Source organism: Saccopteryx bilineata, chromosome 1, assembly GCF_036850765.1.
Source record: "Saccopteryx bilineata isolate mSacBil1 chromosome 1, mSacBil1_pri_phased_curated, whole genome shotgun sequence".
In the NCBI taxonomy this organism is placed as follows: domain Eukaryota; kingdom Metazoa; phylum Chordata; class Mammalia; order Chiroptera; family Emballonuridae; genus Saccopteryx; species Saccopteryx bilineata.
The window spans coordinates 345,688,782-345,709,287 of NC_089490.1; the positions used below are offsets into that span (position 1 = coordinate 345,688,782).

A 20,506-nucleotide genomic window follows, 5' to 3' on the forward strand; every position below is an offset into this window, starting at 1 on the left:
TTATACAGAGCAGCCCACTGGGTTCTAAAACAATGTCTGCCTCTCACGTGGGAGCAGCACTCTACAGTTTACAAAAAATAACAGGGCAAACAGGGACTATTGTCCCATTTTACAGCAAGAAAAAAACAACCTAAAACTCTTGCTTCCTCCAGTATCCCTGTACTTATCTAAGCACCTTATTTGTATTAGTTCATTTAATCCTCACAACAGCCCATCGAGTTGACACTATTATTATCCCCACTTTACAAATTAGGAGCCTTAAGGAATTTGCTCAGTGGTAGAATTGGTTTTCAAACATTCCTGACTACTAGAATTTCTTGCTTCTCTAGAGCCAAGTACTAAATGGAGTTACTTTGCCCTCCAATTTGGGTAGGTTTTACTGGCCTCCTATTTCCAGGGGAGATTTATGTTTTCAGAGAGAATCCTAGAGAATGATGCTTCAGTCAAAGGAGTGAAGTGCAAACAATGGGATTGGAGGTTTTGAATTATGGACTTGGCATGAACCTCAATGGTGCACGGGCCACCAACTCCTGGGACTTTCTTCTTCAGCATCCAAGCAAGGACAGTTCTCTTTGGTCGCTGAAGGGAAACCTGAAAATTTGAAAGAAGGGTAGCCAAGTTTAGGCCCTGGGCTCTCAGGATTGCCTGGAAGTGGAGGGGCTGCTCCTCTTCACAGGACCCCATGAGGAAGAGATGCCAACGACAGTGAGGAGATCGGTGCTCTGTGCTAAACCTGAGGTCATCTTGTGCTAGACTGGGAACAGAAGTGTGCAAGCAGATAGCAGAGATTTAACAAAAAATTGTGGGAGAAAATACTGAATTGAGACTCTTAGTAAATTAATTTTTCTGTAAGTAGGGAAAGGTTAGTTATTATTCAGCAGCAGATTTGGGACCCGTCTCGGAAGGGCTTTGCCACTGAGTGGTTTCAGGGGCCCCAATCAGTTCCTTCTTTCCTTCCTTTGCACATTTGAATGGGTGCCTCCTTGGTACTGGCACAGTGCAGGGACACAGGTCCCCTGCACAGTGACTCCTCTCGCAGGGATAGGGGCCTGAGGTATCTCGTGTCCCCATCTCCCGGTGCGGGGCCACGGACACTGTGGCTCTTCAGAAGAGCGTGGCTGAGTGGATCAGAAGTCTCCGCCTGGGGAAGCTTTCAGCCTGGTGGGTAAGGCGGCCACGGAAGCAGATAATTACTGCACCCAGAGTCCTGCGATCGTGTCTCAAGAGCTCTGCCAGACGATGTGAGCACAGAGGGGGAGGCTGTGGGCTTCTGTATGTGTGTTGGAGAGCAGGGGAGTGGTTGTCAGACTGAGCTTTGCACGGGTCTATTTGTTAAGATGGATGGGATGTGGGTTGGGGAGGTGGGCTTTCCTGGCAGAGGGCCCAGCAGGAGCAAGGCAAGGCTGTGGGAAGGTGGAGAGTGTGGAGTGCTTGGAGCCCTGCAGTGTGAGGAGGGGCGGGAGGCGGAGGTGAGACAGGCCGGTGTGAATGGAAGGAAGCAAGAGAGACTCCTTAAATGGTAGGACTAGCTTCTCTTCCTACCCTAGGGCCTATTTGGGAAGCCTGTTTGTATAATAACCCACTATTTTACATAAATAAATAAGATAAATCATTGCTTTCCATTCCCTCAGGGGACAGAAACTAGTCAGAAACAAGTTTGCTCAGTACAAGTCTCTGCCCGACTCAGCTTCCTCCTCCTCCTCCCATTCAGGTGGCCCCTTCCCTGGGACCTGGGAGAGGCACTGGAGAAAGCCAGCCTAGTCCCTGGGCCAGAGCCCCTGGGCTCCTGGGAGGGGCTGAGGTGTCAGTGCAGGGTGAGGATGTGCAAGTCTTCTGTAGCCAGGCCCCCAGGCTGGCGGGGTGAGGTCCTGGGGGCATTAGCTCACTCTGCCTGCCCCTGCCCCGGGAAGGACCTGTCAGTGCCAGGGTTTGTTTTGGGGGGAGTATGGGGAAGGGGATGGGGGAAGCCTGCTCCTCTCAGGAGGGCTCTCCTGTAGGCCTGCCTTGAGGAGGGCCATCAGTCACAGAGAGCGTGCAGGCTTGTGCAGGCCACTCTGCTGGGGAACCGCCACCAGCAGCTGTCCTGGGGATTTCTGCCTGGAAAGCGAGGCTGCATGGAATGGCTGCAGGTCTTCCCTGGTGCTGGCATTGGATGGTTTTAATCATCTGAAATCCAGGGATAATTCTATTGGATTGCACCAGGATTCCAATGATGGTGTGAGTCTTAGGTGAGGTGATTCTAAGACTCCAATTTAAAGAGTTTTCAGACTAGCCTGACTAGGTGTTGGCACAGTGGATAGAGCATCAGACTGGGACCCAGAGGACCCAGGTTCGAGACCCCAAGCTCACCAGCTTGAGCATAGGCTCATCTGGTTTGAGCAAGGCTCACCAGCTTGAGCCCAATGTTGCTGCCTCGAGCAAGGGGTCACTCAGTCTGCTGTAGCCCCCCAGTCAAGGCACATATGAGAAAGCAATCAATGAACAATGAAGGTATCACAACAAAGAATTGATGCTTCTCATTTCTCTCCCTTCCTGTCTGTCTGTACCTATCTGTCCTTCTCTCTAACTCTCTCTGTCTCTCACACACACAAAAAGTTTTCAGCTAGAGATTTTGAGTCTGAGATGTTAAGTTCTGCTCTCTGGGCAAGGCCAGGTCATGCCTGGTAACAACTCAGCCTAAGCTCATAGCCCTGACTTGGGAAAGAGGTTCTTTTTGTGCCAGGAGAACCCAGAGCCCCTGAGCAGAGTCCTGAGCCTGGCTCATGTCCAGCCTGTCACTGCATACTGTCCCAAAATGTGGGTCTGTCCCTGAGGGCCTTAGCTGAGGGTGTGTCTTAGACCTGTCCTGACCTCCATCAACCTTGCCTGCTTGTCTGTAAAATGAGGACCTAGACTTACCTGCAGAGTTGGTGCGATGCTTCAGTGAAACTGTGTAGGGAGACTCTTTATAAACAGCAAAGCACTGAGCATGTGGTTGTAATTGTAGCTGCTGTCGCTGAGAAGACATCCCCCTTAAAGGAATGTCCATGTCTGATTCTCTGTAAATATTTCTTGGCTCCTAGTCATGCCTGGCTCATAGTGGAGGTTTCTTAAACATTTCTTTTTTCTTTTCTTTTTTTAATTGACAGAGACAGAGAGAGTCAGAGAGAGGGACAGACAGAAAGGAAGGGAGAGAGATGAGAAGCATCAATTCTTCATTGCGGCACCTTAGTGGCTCATTGATTGCTTTCTCATATGTGCCTTGACTGGGGGGCTACAGCAGACCAAGTGACCCCTTGCTCGAGCCAGTGACCTTGGGCTCAAGCTAGTGAGCCTTGCTCAAACCAGATGAGGCCGCGCTCAAGCTGGTGACCTCAGGGTCTCGAACCTGGGTCCTCCGGGTCTCAGTCCGACGCTCTATTCACAGCGCCATTGCCTGGTCAGGCCTCTTAACCACTTCTTTTTTTTTTTTTTTTTGTATTTTTCTGAAGCTGGAAACGGGGAGAGACAGTCAGACAGACTCCCGCATGCGCCCAACCGGGATCCACCCGGCACGCCCACCAGGGGCGATGCTCTGCCCCTCCGGGGCGTTGCTCTGCCGCGACCAGAGCCACTCTAGCACCTGGGGCAGAGGCCAAGGAGCCATCCCCAGCGCCCGGGCCATCTTTGCTCCAATGGAGCCTTGGCTGCGGGAGGGGAAGAGAGAGACAGAGACGAAGGAGGGGGGGTGGAGAAGCAAATGGGCGCCTCTCCTATGTGCCCTGGCCGGGAATCGAACCCGGGTCCCCTGCACGCCAGGCCGACACTCCACCACTGAGCCAACCGGCCAGGGCCACTTCTTGAATGAGCAAAAAAAACAACCTTAGACATGGGACAGATGGTACCAGAGGGCACAGTTCCCAGGGACAAGCAGGGAGTGCTTCCCACAGGGAGATAGCACTGAGGGGCAAGAGAACGTGAGAACCCATGACTAGGGTGACCAAGCCACCCAGAGCCTGCCCAGTGATGCTGTCAGCCTTGCCTTCCACCCCCAGAAAGAATAGTCAGAGCTCTCTAGGGACAGAAATGTGTAAACAGGAGGCTCTGACACCTCCATGGAAACAGATCAATAATGACCCTAATTATGACATGATTGATTCTTTGAGGGCTCTTGCTAGCCACAGCCTCAAATATTGAGTAACATTTTCCCAAAGAATGACACAGGGGGACAGGGCCTGGCCTACCTTGTCCTTTTACCTCCAGGCCTCCCTCCTGGTCCCTGCTCTCCCAGACTCTCCCTACTGGCAGCTGGCCCCCCACCCCCTCACCACTGGATTGAACCCACCTAGTGTTTAACTTTCTGGCTGGAGCCTGGGGACACCCTTGGCCCTGAGGAAGGCCCTGCTCACCCCCTGCCTGCCACCCGGCTTTTCCTATGCTGTTCCTTCACCTAGAGTCCCCTTCTTCTCCCCTTTGCACTACAAACCTCCCTGATTTCTGGATTCTGCTTAGACTCCGCCCTCTCCAGGGAGCTGCTGTGCAATGATCAGTGCTGGGACCCAGGGAAGCACAGCAGCTGTGGGTCCTGAAGACCCAGACGCAAGCAGAGAGGGTTTCTTAAAGGAGGAATTTGCAGGCCTTAAGGATGAGCAGAGGGGTCCAGGAAGCTTCATAGGCATACCTGCACTGGGAGCAGGGGGTGGGCAAGGCAGGGAGGCAGGACCGCAGGGCAGCCCTGGTCTCGTTCCAAGGCCGTGTCCCCTGAGCATGGGGGGAGAAGTCACTGCGGCCTCTAACTCCTTGAATTTTACTCTTAAGTCAAGTTTGGGGTCTTCACTGTGAGTTATCCAGGCCATGACTCCCAGTACCTTGGTCCCTGTCAAAAGATAGTAGAGCTAGCTGCCTGGTCAGGAGCAGTCATGGGCCTTCCTGCAGCTTTGATCCTCATTTGACTGCTCCAGTCAGTGGCAGGCTCAGGGCTCCCAGCCCTTAGTCCTGGGAATATAGGCGGCTCCTCCCCTCAGGCCAGGCAAGGACTTGGGGATGGTCCTTTCCTCCTTTCTGAGCTGTCCCATCCCCGCTTTCCTCCTGGGGAAAAGGAAAAAGCAGGCGGCTAAAAGCATTTTAAAGTTGAGTGCCAAAGGCCTTGGAGATCATCTGGTGGTGTTCAGACCCTCCCATAACAGGCAGCAAAGCCAAGGCAGAGGCCTGTGGGGGTCACCCAGCCTGCGGGTGGCTGAGCTCAGCCTGCCAGCCCTGGGGTAAGGCTGGGGATGAAGCGCCAGTGAGGGCAACCGTGGCCAGGGAGAAGGGGAGCGACTCCTTCCCCGCATGCGTGCTTTGCCTCCTTCCCTAGGGCCCTGGCAGGCTCTGGGGGAGGTCAGGTCTCCACCAGCCCAGCCCGTGATTGTCGTGGTGGTGGTGGGGTTCCCTTTTCCTCCCATCTGTGCTTGGCCCTACTCCATGCCCTTGTTCCCTTGGTGCCAACCAAAATATTGAGCTTGGCCCTTTGAGGTGCAATTTGCAGTGGCACAGATGCTGTGCTGGTGTAGACATGGAAGGCAGCAGGAGTGTAGGCAGGCACACCCTCTGGAGCTGGTGCCAGGGAAAGACTGGGCTTTAGATTCGGTGGCCCTGGGTTCAAGTCCTTCTTCTGTCTCTATTAGTGGTTTGGCCTTGGGAAAATCACGTAATGTTTATGTATTGGTCTATCAATATAGATATCTAAATTAAATACATATATACTCAATTAATGGACTTTATTGTTTATAAGAAAAGTTTTAGGTTTATCGAAAAATTGAGCCGAGAGTTCCTATGTGCTCTTTCTCCCCTACTTCTCAGTTTAGTCTCCTTCAACTGACTTATGCCCTACGATTAACATTGTACCTTAGGGTGGCACATTTGTTACAACTGATGGGTCAACGTTGATACAATATTATTAACTAAAGCCTATGGTTTGCTTTAGGGTTTACTCTATGTGTTGTATATTCTATGGGGTTTGGTAAATATGTGATGACATGTTCATCATTACAGTGTCATACAGAATAGTTTCACTGTCCTAAAAGTCCCCTGTGCTCCCTACCTGCACCCCCTGGCACCCCCTGATCTTGTTCCTGCTTCTGTGGTTTTGCCTTCTCCAGAGTGTCATGTAGTTGAATCACACAGTTATGTACCCTTTGCAGGCTGGCTTCTGTCACTTAGCAATATGCTTTCAAGGTCCTTTCATGTCTTTTTGTGGCTCGGTTGTGCATTTCTTTTTATCACTGAGTACTATCCCATTTCTGGATGGACCCCAGTTTTTCCATCCATTCCCCTAGGGCCCATGTTTCTCATCTGTAACAGGAGCCCGTTGAGCTCTCCTGGGAAAGTTGTCATCAGGAGATGACATGGGTCCAGTGCTCAGCAGGGGCCGGCAAGCCCACACCACCTTCTGTAACTAGCTTCTTTTGCTTAGCATCCTGTTTGCAAGATACTTTCATGTTGTTGCATGGATCAGTGTTTTATTCCTTTTTATTGCAGCCTTGGGTCCTTTTATTTGTTATTACATCTAGTTCTCATATATCAGACGGGTAGAGGAAGGCTCAGAGAGAGCTAGTGACCTGTCTGAGGTCACACAGCCAGTCAGCTGAAGGAGACCAAGCTGGAACCTGGGCACCGACATTTGGCCTGTGAGTCTTTCTACTCTCAGTAGAGAGAATGGGCTTGGGGCCAGAGGCAGCAGGGTCTGGGGGCAGTGACGGCCTGGCAGCCTGGGGTCATGGGAGGGAGGAGGAGCCGGGAAGTAGGCTGGGTAACTTCCCAGGACCAGGATCAGGGTGGGAGAGGACCCTGTTGCAGGTGCTCACTGCATGTCAGGCCTGGACTCCTGGCAGGTCCTTCCCTGTGCAAACAGCCATTCAGGGCAGGGGCCAAGAATTCAAAGAGAGAAAATGGGACTTTGAGCTGGGGGTAGGAGGGCTTGAATTTGAACATCAGGCTCAGAGGTGGGGGCTTCCTCTTTTCCTAGAGTCAGCATGGGCTCCAGGCGGGGATTTCTTGTAGGTGGGGGGAAAAGAGGTGGGGGGCGGGGAGAGTCTGGCCTCTGGGAGCTTGTCCAGATGCCCCGTCTGAGCAGTGTACCTGTGTTAGTAGAACTTCTAGGCCTTCTTGGCTGGACAGTCCAGGAAGCCCCAGTGCCTCTTGTCGCCCTGTGGGCCACTGGGGATGTAGGAGTAACTCAGGCCATCCGGTGGGGGAAATAAACCTGTTGGTAGTACTCACATGGGGAGGGGGAGGATGGACCCAGGAAGAACTGGGGGTGCTCAGGGCTATGAGAGGCTGGGGAGTGCTCTAACCACAATGGGGCTCAGGGGAGGCTCCCTGGAGGAGGTATCATCTGAGTTGAGATTCGAAGGATCGGTTGAAGAGACAGCAAATTCTGGACTACTGAGGCTGGGGGAACTGGAGGGCCAGGTCCTGGTCATGTGCCTGTTCAAACACTAGCGCTAGAGCTGGATTGATACGCAGTGTACCCTTCACCCCTCGGCAGTGGCCAATGGGATGGTGAAAGAAGGGCTCTGAGGGATATGAGAAGTAGATTAGGGGTGGTGAGGAGGTCGGTGTGGCTGTGCTGGGTGTGCAGGGCCCCGGTGACACCCTTGGAGACAGCCAGGAGCCTTTTATCTCAAGGAAGAGGCAGAGATTGGGTGGCCTTGGCTGTGCCTGGTAACTGAAGCCGTGGGAGTGGATGAATGACCCCAGAAGAACATGAGAAGGAAAGAAAAAAGGTTTGCCTCCCAGAGATGCCCCTGAAGTTATGAATAGTGTGAAATGTACCTGGGGAGAGGTGGTTCCAAGGAGCACAGTCAGCTGGTCCTGAGCTGAAGCCTAGTGCAGGCAGTTCTACTTCCCTCTTTTCCCCATCTGCAATGCAATTCCCATTGCTAAGGATTGCATTGTTCAGTTGTGGGTGGGCCAGCAGGGAAGGGTGCAGGACACATCGGAACCAGTCCCAAGGTTGGGAGTCCTGGGAAAGGAATGTGAGGACGGGAACCTGGATGTGGGCGCCTGCTTACACAACGCCCACCTGTAGCACCTCAGTCTTTGCAACCATGTGTCCTCCTGCCCCCCATAATCTGATCTCCTATAGAAGTCAAAGGCAAAGACCGTTACTCCTCGGAAAGCAAGGCTCAGGGAAGAGCCCTGAGAGGCCTCAGCCACAGAACAAGTCAGTGACTGATACAGGGTGAATCCAGACTTCTTTCTACATATCAGCTGTCTCCTTCCTTCCTGGGGAGGTGGGGGCAGATGTGCTGGTCGGCCTGACAGTAGAGGCCCCAACCTGGGGGTGCACAGAGTGAGCTATCTGGCTGAGTAAAGCTGAGAGCATCCCCATCTGTTCCCTAGGCCGCCCCTCTGCTAAGCCAACTGCAACAGCATCCCTAACCCTTACTGTGCCCCGAGCCCTGGACTCAGCCTGACTCAGAGAATCCCAGCACTGGAACCATATTCCACATGGCTCCCCAGAGACCACGGCACAGAGGCTGCACCAAACAATTCCCAGCAATTAGGAGACACTGGGTCAGTCGATATTCCCAGCAAGCCCCTAATGCATCTCTCTCCTCAGACTGGAGGCTGTAATCCCTGTGCTGAGGTTTGCATTTGGTGGAGGGAGGGAGGGAGGGAGGGAGGGAGGGAGGGAGGGAGGGAGCAGAGGCCCTGCATGAGGCCCAGAGGTGGAAGTAGTGGGCGGGTCTGCAGCCCTGGGTGACCCTGCGGTGCAATCCCTGGGCATTTAGAGAGAGGCATTTTAGGAGCTCATCTTTTAGGCCGTCAGCTCAGCACTGCCTTCAGGAAGCATGCCCTGACCTTTCTGCCCCGAGTGAAGTGCCCTCAGCCTCCCTTTACTCTCTCCACCATATGCTGCACTTATGGGCCATTATAGCCAGGTGGCTGCCAAGGTCAGCAAACTTACCCTGTAAAGGGGCCAGGCAGTAAGTATTTAGGCTCTGTGAGCCTCACGGGCTCTGTGTAACTACTCACCTCTCAGTTATAGTTGAAGCTGCCATGGTGTGAGCCTGGCTGCGTCCACTGAAACTCAATTTAAGGACCCACGGAAATCTGACTCTCATATAATTTTCCTGTGTCACAAAAGTGTTCTTGTTTTGATCCCCCCCCCTCAGTCATTTAAGAATGTAAAAACCATTCTTAGCTGTGGGCTATATAATAATAGATGGCTGGCCGGATGTGGCCCATGAGTTAACATTTGCCAACCCCTGGGTTAGAGCAAGGCCCCTGGAGCCAGACTGCCCGGCTCTGCTAAGCCTTTCTGTCCTTCCGATACTCGTCTGTAAAATAGGTGGCAATGGTAATGCTTTGGGACTGTAAAATGGTGCAGCTGCTTTGGGAAACAGCTTTCTTCAGTTTTTCAAAAGTTTACACTATATGACCCAGCAATTCCATCCCAAAGTGTGGGCCCAAGAGAAATGAAAACATACATTCACACAGAAACTTGTTCACAGTAGTGCTATTTGTAACAACAGAAAGGTGCTAACAACCCAGATGTCCATCAACTGGTGAGTGGGTGAAATGGCACATCTGTGCAACTATTACTCAGCCCTAACAGAAGTACTGATTCGTCCTTCGACATGGATGAAAACATTTTGTTAAGTGACAAAAGATCGTATAGTGTGTGATTTCATTTCTATGAAATGTCCAGAACAGGCACTTAAATAGGGACAGAAAGTAGATGAGCGGTTGTCAGGGCTTCATGGGTGGAAATGGGGTTGATCAGGGGCGGGGGTGACTGCAAATGAATATGGAGATTTTGTTGGGATGATGAAAATGCTTTGGAATTAGATAATGGTGATGGTTGCACAACTCTGTGACTATCCTAAAAACAGAATATGCTAAATACTGAATTGCACACTTTAAAAGGGTGAATTTTATGGCACGTGAATTAGATCTCAATAAAAAAACAATGATGCCTGACTGGTGGTGCAGTAGATAGAGTGTTGACCTAGGACACTAAGGTCCCAGGTTTGAAATCCTGAGGTCACCGACTTGAGTGCAGGCTTGCCAACTTTAGTGCATAGCCGGCTTGAGCATGGGATCATCAATATGGTCCCATAGTTGCTGGCTTGAGTAAGGGGTCACTGACTCATCTGGATCCACCTGGTCAAGGCATGTATGAGAAGCAATCAATGAACAACTAAAGTGACACAACTACAAGTTGATGCTTCTCATCTCTCTCCCTTCCTGTCTCTGTCTCTCTCTCTTTCTCTTGCAAAACAAAACAAAAATGAAACAATGACAATACTTAGCCCATAGGTTCCTGTTAGTGTTAGCGTATGAACAGGGCTTAGAACGGTGCCTGGGCATAATAAGGGCCTGTTCACCCCTCTCTTCCCCCCCCAACTCCTAACTGGTCCTATGAGGGCTGTGAGGGGGTCACTGTGTCTATCTTGTGTTCAGGGCCAGAACAGGTTCTGGTGTAGAACAGATGGCTTCAGTTTCTGGAATCCCACAGACTAGGAATCAAGTCCTGACTCCTTGGGTAAATCATTTTGCTGCTCTGAGCCGCAGGCTCCTCATCTGTAAAACGGGACGATAATAACAGTGCTGTTGAGGATCAGATGATGCCTGACATCAGGTGTGTGAGGTGCCCAAGCCAATGGCCACTGACCATACTTGGCCAAAGCTGAGCCCCAGCAGGTAATTCCAGAGCACCAAGCAGGACTGGGGCAGTGGCTCCTGATGGCTGCAACTTAACCCACAAGACTCTTCCCTTTGTTCTGCCAGCCTCCCCTGGGCCCATTGGGCTGGGTCTCCCTGAGCCTGAAGGAATGAGAACTTTAGAGCGCCAGAGCAGATTCCCAGACTGACCACACCCAGCTATGTGACTGGAGGTCAAGCACTGCCCCTTCCTCCCTCTGAGCCTCCGTTTGTTCACTTAGCAAACCGAGGGCACAGTACCTGCCCCATCATGACAGTGAGATGAAACAACGGGTATAAAGAGTCCACATAGTGCCTGGAGTATTTTAAGTGCTCAATACATGTCAGCTTTTATGAGAATTTCTTTTAAAATATTTATTTGGAAAGTTCCACTACGTACTAGGCGCTGGTCTAGTTACCCAGGATACAGCAGAGGCTAAAACAGACAAAATCCTTGCCTTTATGAAACTTACATTATAATAGGATAGGCAGGCAAGAAGCAAAATAAGTAAATTATGTTTGAGAACATGATCGAGAAAATAAAGCTAAGACCGGCTGAGAGAGTGTGGGGAGGGGTTGTAGTTTTAAGGAAGGTGACATGGGAAAGTCTGGTTGAGACGATATTTGAGCAAAGACCTGAGGAGAGGAAGGAGGTGGGATTCTAAGGGAAGAGCCTTCCAGGCAGAGGCAGCAGCAGTGTGCTGGGCAAGCATGCCCGGGGGGGGGGGGGCAGGGGAGTGCCCTGGGAGACCTGCAGCGATGCGCCTCTGAGTCCAAGTCCGCCTGGGACCCACTCCAGGGATTTGTGCAGAGGCTGACCCACCCTTCCCCAGGCGACAATGATTTTTGCTGTGTCTCGGGCTGACTCTGTACCCCTCCCCTGACTCACAGTCCTGTGCTTTCTCCTACAGGACCAGCCTGGGGCCCCCATGGGCTCCTGAGGGCCGGGCACCAGGGCCTCGGGCACGAGCATGGTAAGACACCAGCCCCTGCAGTACTATGAGCCCCAGCTGTGCCTCTCCTGCCTCACGGGCATCTACGGCTGCCGCTGGAAACGCTACCAGCGCTCCCATGATGACACCACACCGGTGAGCCACACTGGGACCTAGTCAGGAGGACCCAAAGAGCCCCAGAGTCTGGGGAAAGGGGTGTCAGCTCTGTCACTCTGCTATGTGGCTCTGGGCAGGTCACTGCCCCTTCTGGGTTTCAGTTCTGCCTCTGTAAAATGGGCCCATGGTAATTCTTGAATCTACCTGACTAGGTGAGTAAGAACATTCTATCATGGATATAGCCAGTGGTTAAGTTAGCTCCCCTCTGACAGGGCTGGGGTTGCTGAGGCCTGGGCAGGGAAGGGGGCTCCAGGAGGAGCACTCCAAGAGGAAGGGGTCACCCCAAGATGAAGAGAAGTTTTTAGCTTCCTGGCAGATCCGGCTTGGCAGGCACGCAGGTGGGGGAGGGGGAGGAGGCGGGCCAGGCCATGAGGAGCCTGGGAGCTGGCAGGGCTAGGGCCTGGCACCAGGGCTGGTCACCTGAGCACAGGCCTGCCAGGGCTGGCGGCAGGTGCGCAGTGGATGAGGGACGCCCCCGCTGGTGCTGGGCTCCGCAGGCCAGGCTCCCGGGTGCACTTCATCCCTGGGCGCTATCAGTGGTGAGTCTAGTTTCTTTTCTGAAGGAACCCAATTCCTGGAGAAAGAGAGATAAATTGTGTTTATCTAAAAGCTTTGCTGTCTGAAAAACAACTTTCTTCTTCCCTCCTGTCTGAACAAAGAAGCTGGCCTCCACATGCAGAACAGGCCAAGGGGAGGGTGGCGCTAAGGCCAGAGGGCAGACATCACAGGGAGGCTGGGGGAGTTGTCCCCTGTCTGACAGTGAGGGACAGAGTGCTAGACTGTCAGGAGCCGGGGCTCATGACTCCCAACGGTGAGAAGGAGGTCCCCCCTGGTGGGTACCTGGCCTGATTCATTGCTATGTCCCCACTCCTGGCACAGAGGAAGGGGCCCGCCCAAGGCCACTGAGCAGACCCCTGCAGTGTTGGGACAGCAGCCCTCTACCCCCGGCCCTGCCTGGGTCGGCCTCTCCGTCCTCCGTGGACCCAGGGTCTCCCCCCAGCAGTGCCGTCTGTGAGACTGGGAGTCAGACCGTCTTCAAGTTCAAACTGTGCCTCTTCTACTTGTACTGTTGACGCAAGAAATGTCCAAACCTGAAAAGAGAAAAGAAATGGCCAAATCAGTAGAGAATTTTAATACTTTTTTTTTGAGCCAAACTGATCACAACGCTGGGAAGCAAGGTCTCAAATGCTCCGAAGAACAGTTTTGCAGGTTGTTTTTTTTTTTTTTTTTTTTAATGCATTTAGAATTAAGGAGGCAAAACTACATGAAGGTGGGAGAAAGCCAGGCCAGGGGTGGACTACAGGGAGTTGAGAAGATTATGTGCTCCCTGTGGTCAGTTCTGCTCCTCAGGGGTCTGAAAAAGAGGCATTTCAAAGGCTTTTAAACCTGTACGCACAGAAACTGATATGGCTTGCTTAAGGCACAGATAACCTTTTACTAAAGAAGTTATAAGCCTGGGATGTGGCTACCCACCATGACCTCCCAGTTAGGAATTTAGGATCAGATCACCCTGTGAGGTTACTTTCCGTTAGATTTATTACAGAGCCCCTTTTTTTGTCCATAGTATGTACTTGACGTTGAGCTTTCTCACTTGCGAATCAGTACACACACCTCTCAAGGAGCTGCTGGGCAGAGAGCATGTGAATAGGATATGAAGTGACCAGCACAGTGCTGGCTGTGACTAGTCAGTAAGACCAGTCATCCTTGAGTCCCACGCCTTGGCCTCTTCACCTCTGAAATGGAAAGGGGTTGGGTGAAGACTTTAGAATTCCTCGGACACTGCTTTGCTCTGAGCTCCGTTCTCCCCAGAGACTGGGATCAGGCCGCGGGGCTTCCCTGCGTGGGGAAGGCAGGCGGACGGCAGCAGTCAGCCTGCGCCCTGTGTGTCTTTCACCAGAGCCTGTGCTGAGCACTGACACACGCCCGTGAGCTGGTGTTGTGGCCACCATTTCACTTGAGGAAACAGAAGCCACCACATGGTCAGTGATGGCCCAAGTCACACAGCCGGTGAGGCGCAGAGCTTGATCTGACCCCAGGCAGTGCAGTTCCAAAAGCTCTTGGTGGGGTGGGAGACAGCTAGGCTAAGGAAGGTAGAGAGGACTAGCTGAGTTTCCAAGCAGAAAGTGCCTTGGCTGTTGGAGTAGACCCTGGAGGAAGGCGCATCTCCCAGGACACTTGCACACTTGGGCCCAGGGCCAGCCAGTGATATGTGGAGTCAGGAAGTGATGGGCCAGGCTGTGGCCAGCACAGGGCCCGGAGTGGAGGAAGCAGTGGGCTGAGGCCAGTTTTGAGTTGACTGGGAGCCTGAGCGGTGCAGGCTCTGCAAATGCCAAGGTTTGGGTGCCAGGTATGGGGCAAGAGCAGGAAGGCCTCAGGAGGTCACAAGTCAGCCTGGCAGGGAGTGGGGAGAAGGGAGAGGGGAGAGGGTTTTGCAGCAGCTCTGGGGCGGCAGGGCCTCTGCAGGAAGGGCTGAGCTCACCTCAGGTGACCCTAAGACTCTCAGCTGAGGATGAGCATCCTCCCCTCCCCTGTCACTCAGCTCCTGCTTCCCCTCCCACTTCCTGGGTTCTAGCCTCAGCCTGCTCACCCTGTTTCTCACTCTCTCTCTCCTCTTCTCTCCCCAGTCCCTCACAGACAGCTGGGTGAGGACCGTGATGGGGTGCTGGGCTCTCTGGCCTGACACCGTGAAGGGAACAGCCATCTGCTGTCTCAGAGTCAGGACTGGTGCAGAGAAGGTGCTCTATAAATTGTGCTGAACAAATGGAGGCCCTGGAGTGAGCTCTGGGAACACAGGAAAGAAGAGCCACAGGGCTGGGGGTGGAGAGAGGCCCCGGCAAGGGACAGGCCCAGCTCTGAGCCTGTGCCTCTCCTCATCCCCACTTTCCCCATCGCCTTTGGGGACCCCCTATGCTGCCCCTGCCCAGGCAATGCCTCCCCTCCAGTCTTTTGAGGGAGTCTCACTGCATCTCCCAAATCAGAGAAGCCTGGGATCAATTTCTTCTGTGAAGCTGACCTCTCTGGCCCTCATCTGAGAAATGGGGTGAGAGAGGGGTGGTGAGTCACAGGACACCTCACTCTCCTCAGCAGGCTGGGAAGTGATGTGAGAGTTAACATTTATTGAGGACCTGTTGTTTTTAGGGAGCATAAGGCTTGCATGCATTGCCCTATTAACCGTTATAGCACCCCTGTGTTATAACATGGGGCGTGTTTAATTGTTATGCCCCATTTATGGAGAGAGAAGTCAAGGCTTAAAGCCCACACCTGGGTTGGACCGATTTGCAGCAAGAACCTGAGGAAGATGAAGGCTGTTGGGGAGGACCCTGGGTATTTTTTCATGAGAGCTTGTAATAAGGAGAAGAAAGGAAAGGCAGGGATGATTTGGGAAGTTGCCTGAAAAGAAGGAAAAAAGCACTGGTCCAGGAGCGGCCCAGACAAGATGCGGCGTGTCTCCAGTGCCCCGCGAGGGACCCTCCGTGTTTCCTCTGGCTCAGATCTGGCCCCGCAGTACTGGAGGGGGTCCTGGGGAGGGTGAAGGGTGGGCAGACAGCTTGAGGAGGAGCTCCTTCTCACTACCCAAGCTGGCCTCCTTCCTTCCTGCCCCAAGCCTCTGCTCACAGGGTCCCCTCCTCCCAGGACACACACTGAACAAATAAGGAAACAGGAAACTGAGGACTAGAGAGGTGAAATGACCTATTCTCTTGTCCTCAGCCCAGGGAGTGGGGGAGCCTGGCAACAGGAGGCCAGCTCAGTCAACAGCTAGGAAGGGGAAGCAAAGCTTTTTATAACTGGGGATAATTAATTGGTTGTTGCCTGTGACTCATTACTCAACTGCTGCCAATTAAGGGCTTGGTAGGACAGAAGACAGTTCTCAGGCCATCCCCATTGGGCCCCCTGAAGACTGTGCGGCTGTGGGAGGCAGCACAGTGTCCAAGCCAGCTTCTCAGTAGCAGGACGGATATAGGTCAGGTGCCTGGAGGAACGTCCCAGGCCACGGCACTGAAGGAGACAGTGACAGTCAACTCTTGCACTTCTCTAGTAAGCTTGCCTTTTGAAGGCTGTTTGACGCTTGTTTGGCACGCTCCATCTGACAAAGCGGGGGCTCCGGGAAGAGTAAGTGATGTATTCAAGTCGAGGAGTTGAAGGCGCAACCTGCACTGCCCCTGCCTGCACCCCCAGTCCTGTGCCCTCTCCCCTGCTCCCTACTAGTCTTGTCTGGGAGGCACTGGTTACTTATTCAGTCAAGAAACCTTTCATGATACCTGCTCTGGGCCCAGGGGTTACAGGTCTGTCAGACCTAGTTCCCCTTCCTGGAAGGCTCCTAAGCAGGCTAGGGAGCAGACAGATAAGAACTGACACACCCAGACCACCCAGGTGATCACTGCTGAGTCCAGGAAACCCCAGGCAAAAACGCTTGCCTGAGCTGGCAACTGAGCGTGGGGAAGTGATCCAGGCAGGGTGCTGGTGTGCAGGGCCTTGCACTTGGGAACTGAAAGCAGTCGGGCCCCAGTGTGCCCCTGTGTGCGTGTGCGAAGGGGAGGGTGCGCTGGGCTGGGCTGGGGAGCCTGGTCAGGCTCAGGCTGTGCAAGGACCACCCTGGCTAAATCACGGGAATGGGTGCCGAGGGACCTTGATGAAAGTGGGGAGGGCAGGGAGCCCGGTGAGAAAGGCTGAGGTCTCAGCTGGGGGGGGGATGCAGGGAGGCAGTGAAGGGAGGGATTCTGGAGACAACTGGACGGTGCTATCAACAGACTGGCTGTAGAAGAGATTGAGTCTCTGATGATGTGTCCTGTCCCACAAATTCCAGGCTGGCTGGATGAGGCCACTGTGCTGTGCCCAGGGGTAAGTGACAGGGCAAGAGTGGCCTCAGTAGAGTCCAGGACTAGTGCAATGCGGGTGGGTGGAACACAGACAAAATAAAGCTCCCCCCCCCAAATGCCAACCCCCTCGATAGGAGCAGTAGGACACCTGCTGTGGGGAAGCCACATGCCACTGCAGCCACCCCATAATCACTTTCTCTCTCATAGCATGATGCCTTTGCTCAGACCATTCCCTCTCCTGGAATTCTCTTGGTCTCCACCTCTCAAGATTCAGTGCAAATGTCTGTTCCTCTAAGAAGGGCCCCCTTCCCCAATCACTAATGAGTCAGGCTCTCTCCTTCCCTCTCTTCCTCCTTCTCTCCCTCCCTGGGCTCTTGTAGCACCTCTAGCCTGGGCTGCCCATGTGATTGTGGTTTTCTGTGTTTCCAGCTAGACTAAGTGTTTTGAGGAAAGGCCCTGGCTCAGAGGAGGGGCAAGGACTGCAGGGCTGACTGAGCTCTGAGCGAAAGAGCCAGTGCTGCCATCCGCTGTGCAGCTGTGCAGTGAGGCAGGGCCCAGTGAGCTCACTGAGAGAGTGCAGGTGTGTGCTGCTGCGTTCCCTGAGCCCTGGCCGGGACTGGCAGGGAAGGGGGCTGATTCAGCGTGGGACCTCCCAGGTCATCCTGGCGCTGGGGTTGAGCTCTGCCAGTGTGCAGGAGGATTCCCAGCTGGCTCCTCGCCTCCCTGTTCTGTCAACACCATGTGGACCTATGACAGGCATGGCTATGTGACAGGGAAGAGTAGATCCTTTTTGGGAATCAAGGTAGTCTCCCTGGATGAAGCAGTCTTTGGGACAGGATGTGTTTGAAGTCAGCCAAAAGCACCTGGGTGGGCATTCCTGGCCAAGGGACCGGTGTGCAGTCTGAACTCTACCCTGCCTCCTCCAGTGACTTGGTGCTTGTGACCTTAGGCAAGGCCAGACCCTTTCCGAGCCTCAGCTTGATTGTGGGCTAGATGGAGGTACAAATCCATGCCTCAAGGGACAAGTTACATAAGGGATACCGATGTGACTCATATCCTGCACAGAGAGACCACTGCTCCAACCTGGGGGAAATGTGTTCTACCTATAAACTTGCAAGGCATGGCTGTTCCTTTCTTCAATGCTTTGGGGAAAAGCGGTCCAGCAAGTCAGAGAGGCACCCTCTGAGCTTCTAAAATGGGGAAGATAAGACCCCCTTTTATCCTTTAAACCATACAGGGCTGCTAAGAGGATTAAGAAAATGGGAGATGATATTGTGTCCATGAGAGAGAGAAGAGAGGCTGACGGAGCCGGCTAGTGGCAGCACGGGAGCTGAGGATTAATCTCTGCAATAAAGCCATGCCGTTTCTGGCCTTCGGGGAACCCCCACACCCCACCTAGCTCTTCTCTGAATGTGCCTGGCATGGGCAAGCAACGCTTTTGGGGAAGCAGCTAAGCCTGTTCATGACACTCCTGACCACCCTGGCTGCTTAGGGAGTGTGCATGGGGTGGGGTGATGATGAGGGGTCCGCGGGGGTGCAGCCACTCACCGCCCTGTGTCAGCGCCCTCTGAGGGGCTCTGGGATAATCCCTCAGCTTATTCTGGACCCCCAGCTCTTCTGCTCAGGTCTCCTCTTGGGCTGCTGCAGCCCACAGGACGGGCGGGAGAAACTGGGTGCTCCAGGCCCAGCTGGTTCCGTGCTCCTGCCTAATGAGTGGCTCTGAGTGCCCCCAGCTGGAGAAGGTCAGACAGAGGCCTAATTGCCCTGCTCTCTGGAGCCCAGAAAAATAAATCCAGCCTCTTAGGCTGTCAGGAGCTGGCTGGGGGTGGGGATTCTAATCCCTTTGCCTGCTAGGCCCTAATGCTGTCTTATATCTCAAACCTCCCTAGGCCGCCCCTCCCCCAAATCTCCTGTGTCAGGGCCAGAGTAATCCTGCCGGAGCCTGCCTATCTCTCCCTTCCAGGAGCTCCCTGTGCTCTTCCCAGCTGACGTTACCGAGGCTTTTTCTGAGCGTCAGTCCCCCCATTTGGAACTTGGTGAGGGTGAAACAAGCTGGAGGACCTGGGAGCCCAAGATCTGGCCAGCAGGTGGGCAGACTGGGTGGGTAGCACCCTCCGTCTCTCTCTCCATTATAGTGCTATGGGGTGCTGAGGGCATAGCTGGACGCTGGGACCTCAGAGCAGAGCCAGGACCACAGGGTGGCTCAGGGGCCATGGAAGGAGCCATACCAGCAGAGCCGGCACGAAGGAGTGAGGGCTGCCTCAGGACAGACTAGACAACCTGGAAACAGTCCACATACGTCTGTGACCAGGCTTGTGTGCTAAACGAACGTGGGAGTTACTGCAAATATCACAAATGGTATAGGGACAGCCGAAGCATCCGTTTGGTGGAAGTAAAATTAGATCCCAGCCTCTTACCTCAAACCAAAATAAATCCCAGATGGATTAAAATGTATTTTTATTCTATTTAGGAAGCACACATTTGTTGAGAAAATTCAAACAACTTAGAAAGATCTAAAGTAAAATATTCTAGTCTCAGCGCTTTAGCGATAATGCTTTCAAACCTCTCTCCATACATGTAGACATCCGTTTGGAGCTTCAGATGGATGGATATAGAGAAACAGGTTACAGGTTTAAATGTAAACAATGGCCCTGGCCGGTTGGCTCAGCGGTAGAGTGTCAGCCTGGCGTGCAGGAGTCCCGGGTTCGATTCCCGGCCAGGGCACACAGGAGAAGCACCCATCTGCTTCTCCACCCCTCCTCCTCTCCTTCCTCTCTGTCTCTCTCTTCCCCTCCCGCAGCCGAGGCTCCATTGGAGCAAAGATGGCCCGGACACTGGGGATGGCTCTGTGGCCTCTGCCTCAGGTGCTAGAATGGCTCTGGTTACAACAGAGTGACACCCCAGAGTGGCAGAACATCACCCCCTGGTGGGCATGCCAGGTGGATCCCGATCGGGCGCCTGCGGGAGTCTGTCTGACTGCCTCTCCGTTTCCAGCTTCGGAAAAATGGAAAAAAAAATGTAAACAATGAAGCCAGGAAGTCACCAGTGTAAAATATGAGTTAGATATATAATCTTGGGCCACCTTCCTTAAACATGATACCAAAGGCAAAACCTATAAAGGAAAAGAGAGATGGGTTTGATTGCTTAAAAACTTAAATTAAAAAAAAAAAATTGCCCTGACCAGGCAGTGGCGCAGTGGATAGAGCGTCGGACTGGGATGCGGAAGACCCAGGTTCAAGACCCCAAGGTCGCCAGCTTGAGCGTGGGCTCATCTGGTTTGAGCAAAAATTCACCAGCTTGGACCCAAGGTCGCTGACTCAAGCAAGGGTTTACTCGGTCTGCTAAAGGCCCATGGTCAAGGCACATATGAGAAAGCAATCAATGAACAACTAAGGTGTCGCAATGCGCAACGAAAAACTAATGATTGATGCTTTTCATCTCTCTGTTCCTGTCTGTCTGTCCCTGTCTATTCCTCGCTCTGACTCTCTTTTTGTCTCTGTAAAAAAATAAAATTAAAATAAAAAAAACAAACACACAAAAAACCTTCCCTTTAAAAGAAATAATAATTTATTTAGAAAATTAAATTTAATGGGATGACATTGATCAATAAGAGTACATAGATGTCAGCCTGACCTGTGGTGGCGCAGTGAATAAAGCATCAACCTGGAACGCTGAGGTCGCTGGTTTGAAACCCTGGGCTTGCCTGGTCAAGGCACACATGGGAGTTGATGCTTCTTGCTCCTCACCCCTTTTCTGTCTCTCTGTCTCTCTTCTCTCAAAAAAAAAAAAAAAAAAAACCTAGAAAAAAATTAAACAAAGAGTACATAGGTTTCAAGTAAATAAACATTTCTATGGCATTTGAACTATTGATTGTGTTGTATACCCATCACCCAAAGTCAAATCATTTTTTGTTACCATATATTTGTCCTT

At 52.8% G+C, this 20,506-nt stretch overlaps 1 protein-coding gene across 5 annotated transcripts in view; it reads left to right on the forward strand.

The window, feature by feature from the left end:
* The window catches only part of GDPD5 (glycerophosphodiester phosphodiesterase domain containing 5), a 98,557-nt gene that overhangs the window by 44,090 nt on the left and 33,961 nt on the right, over nucleotides 1-20,506 (forward strand). For 4 of the 5 annotated variants that reach the window (XM_066249963.1, XM_066249956.1, XM_066249967.1 and 1 more), the window contains one exon: nucleotides 11,562-11,738. In XM_066249963.1, the coding sequence (XP_066106060.1) occupies nucleotides 11,622-11,738 (117 nt within the window). In that variant the 5' untranslated portion in view covers nucleotides 11,562-11,621. Of the gene's footprint in view, nucleotides 1-11,561; nucleotides 11,739-18,550; nucleotides 18,664-20,506 lie in introns of those variants that run through there. The other variant, XM_066249981.1, reaches the window with a different exon arrangement.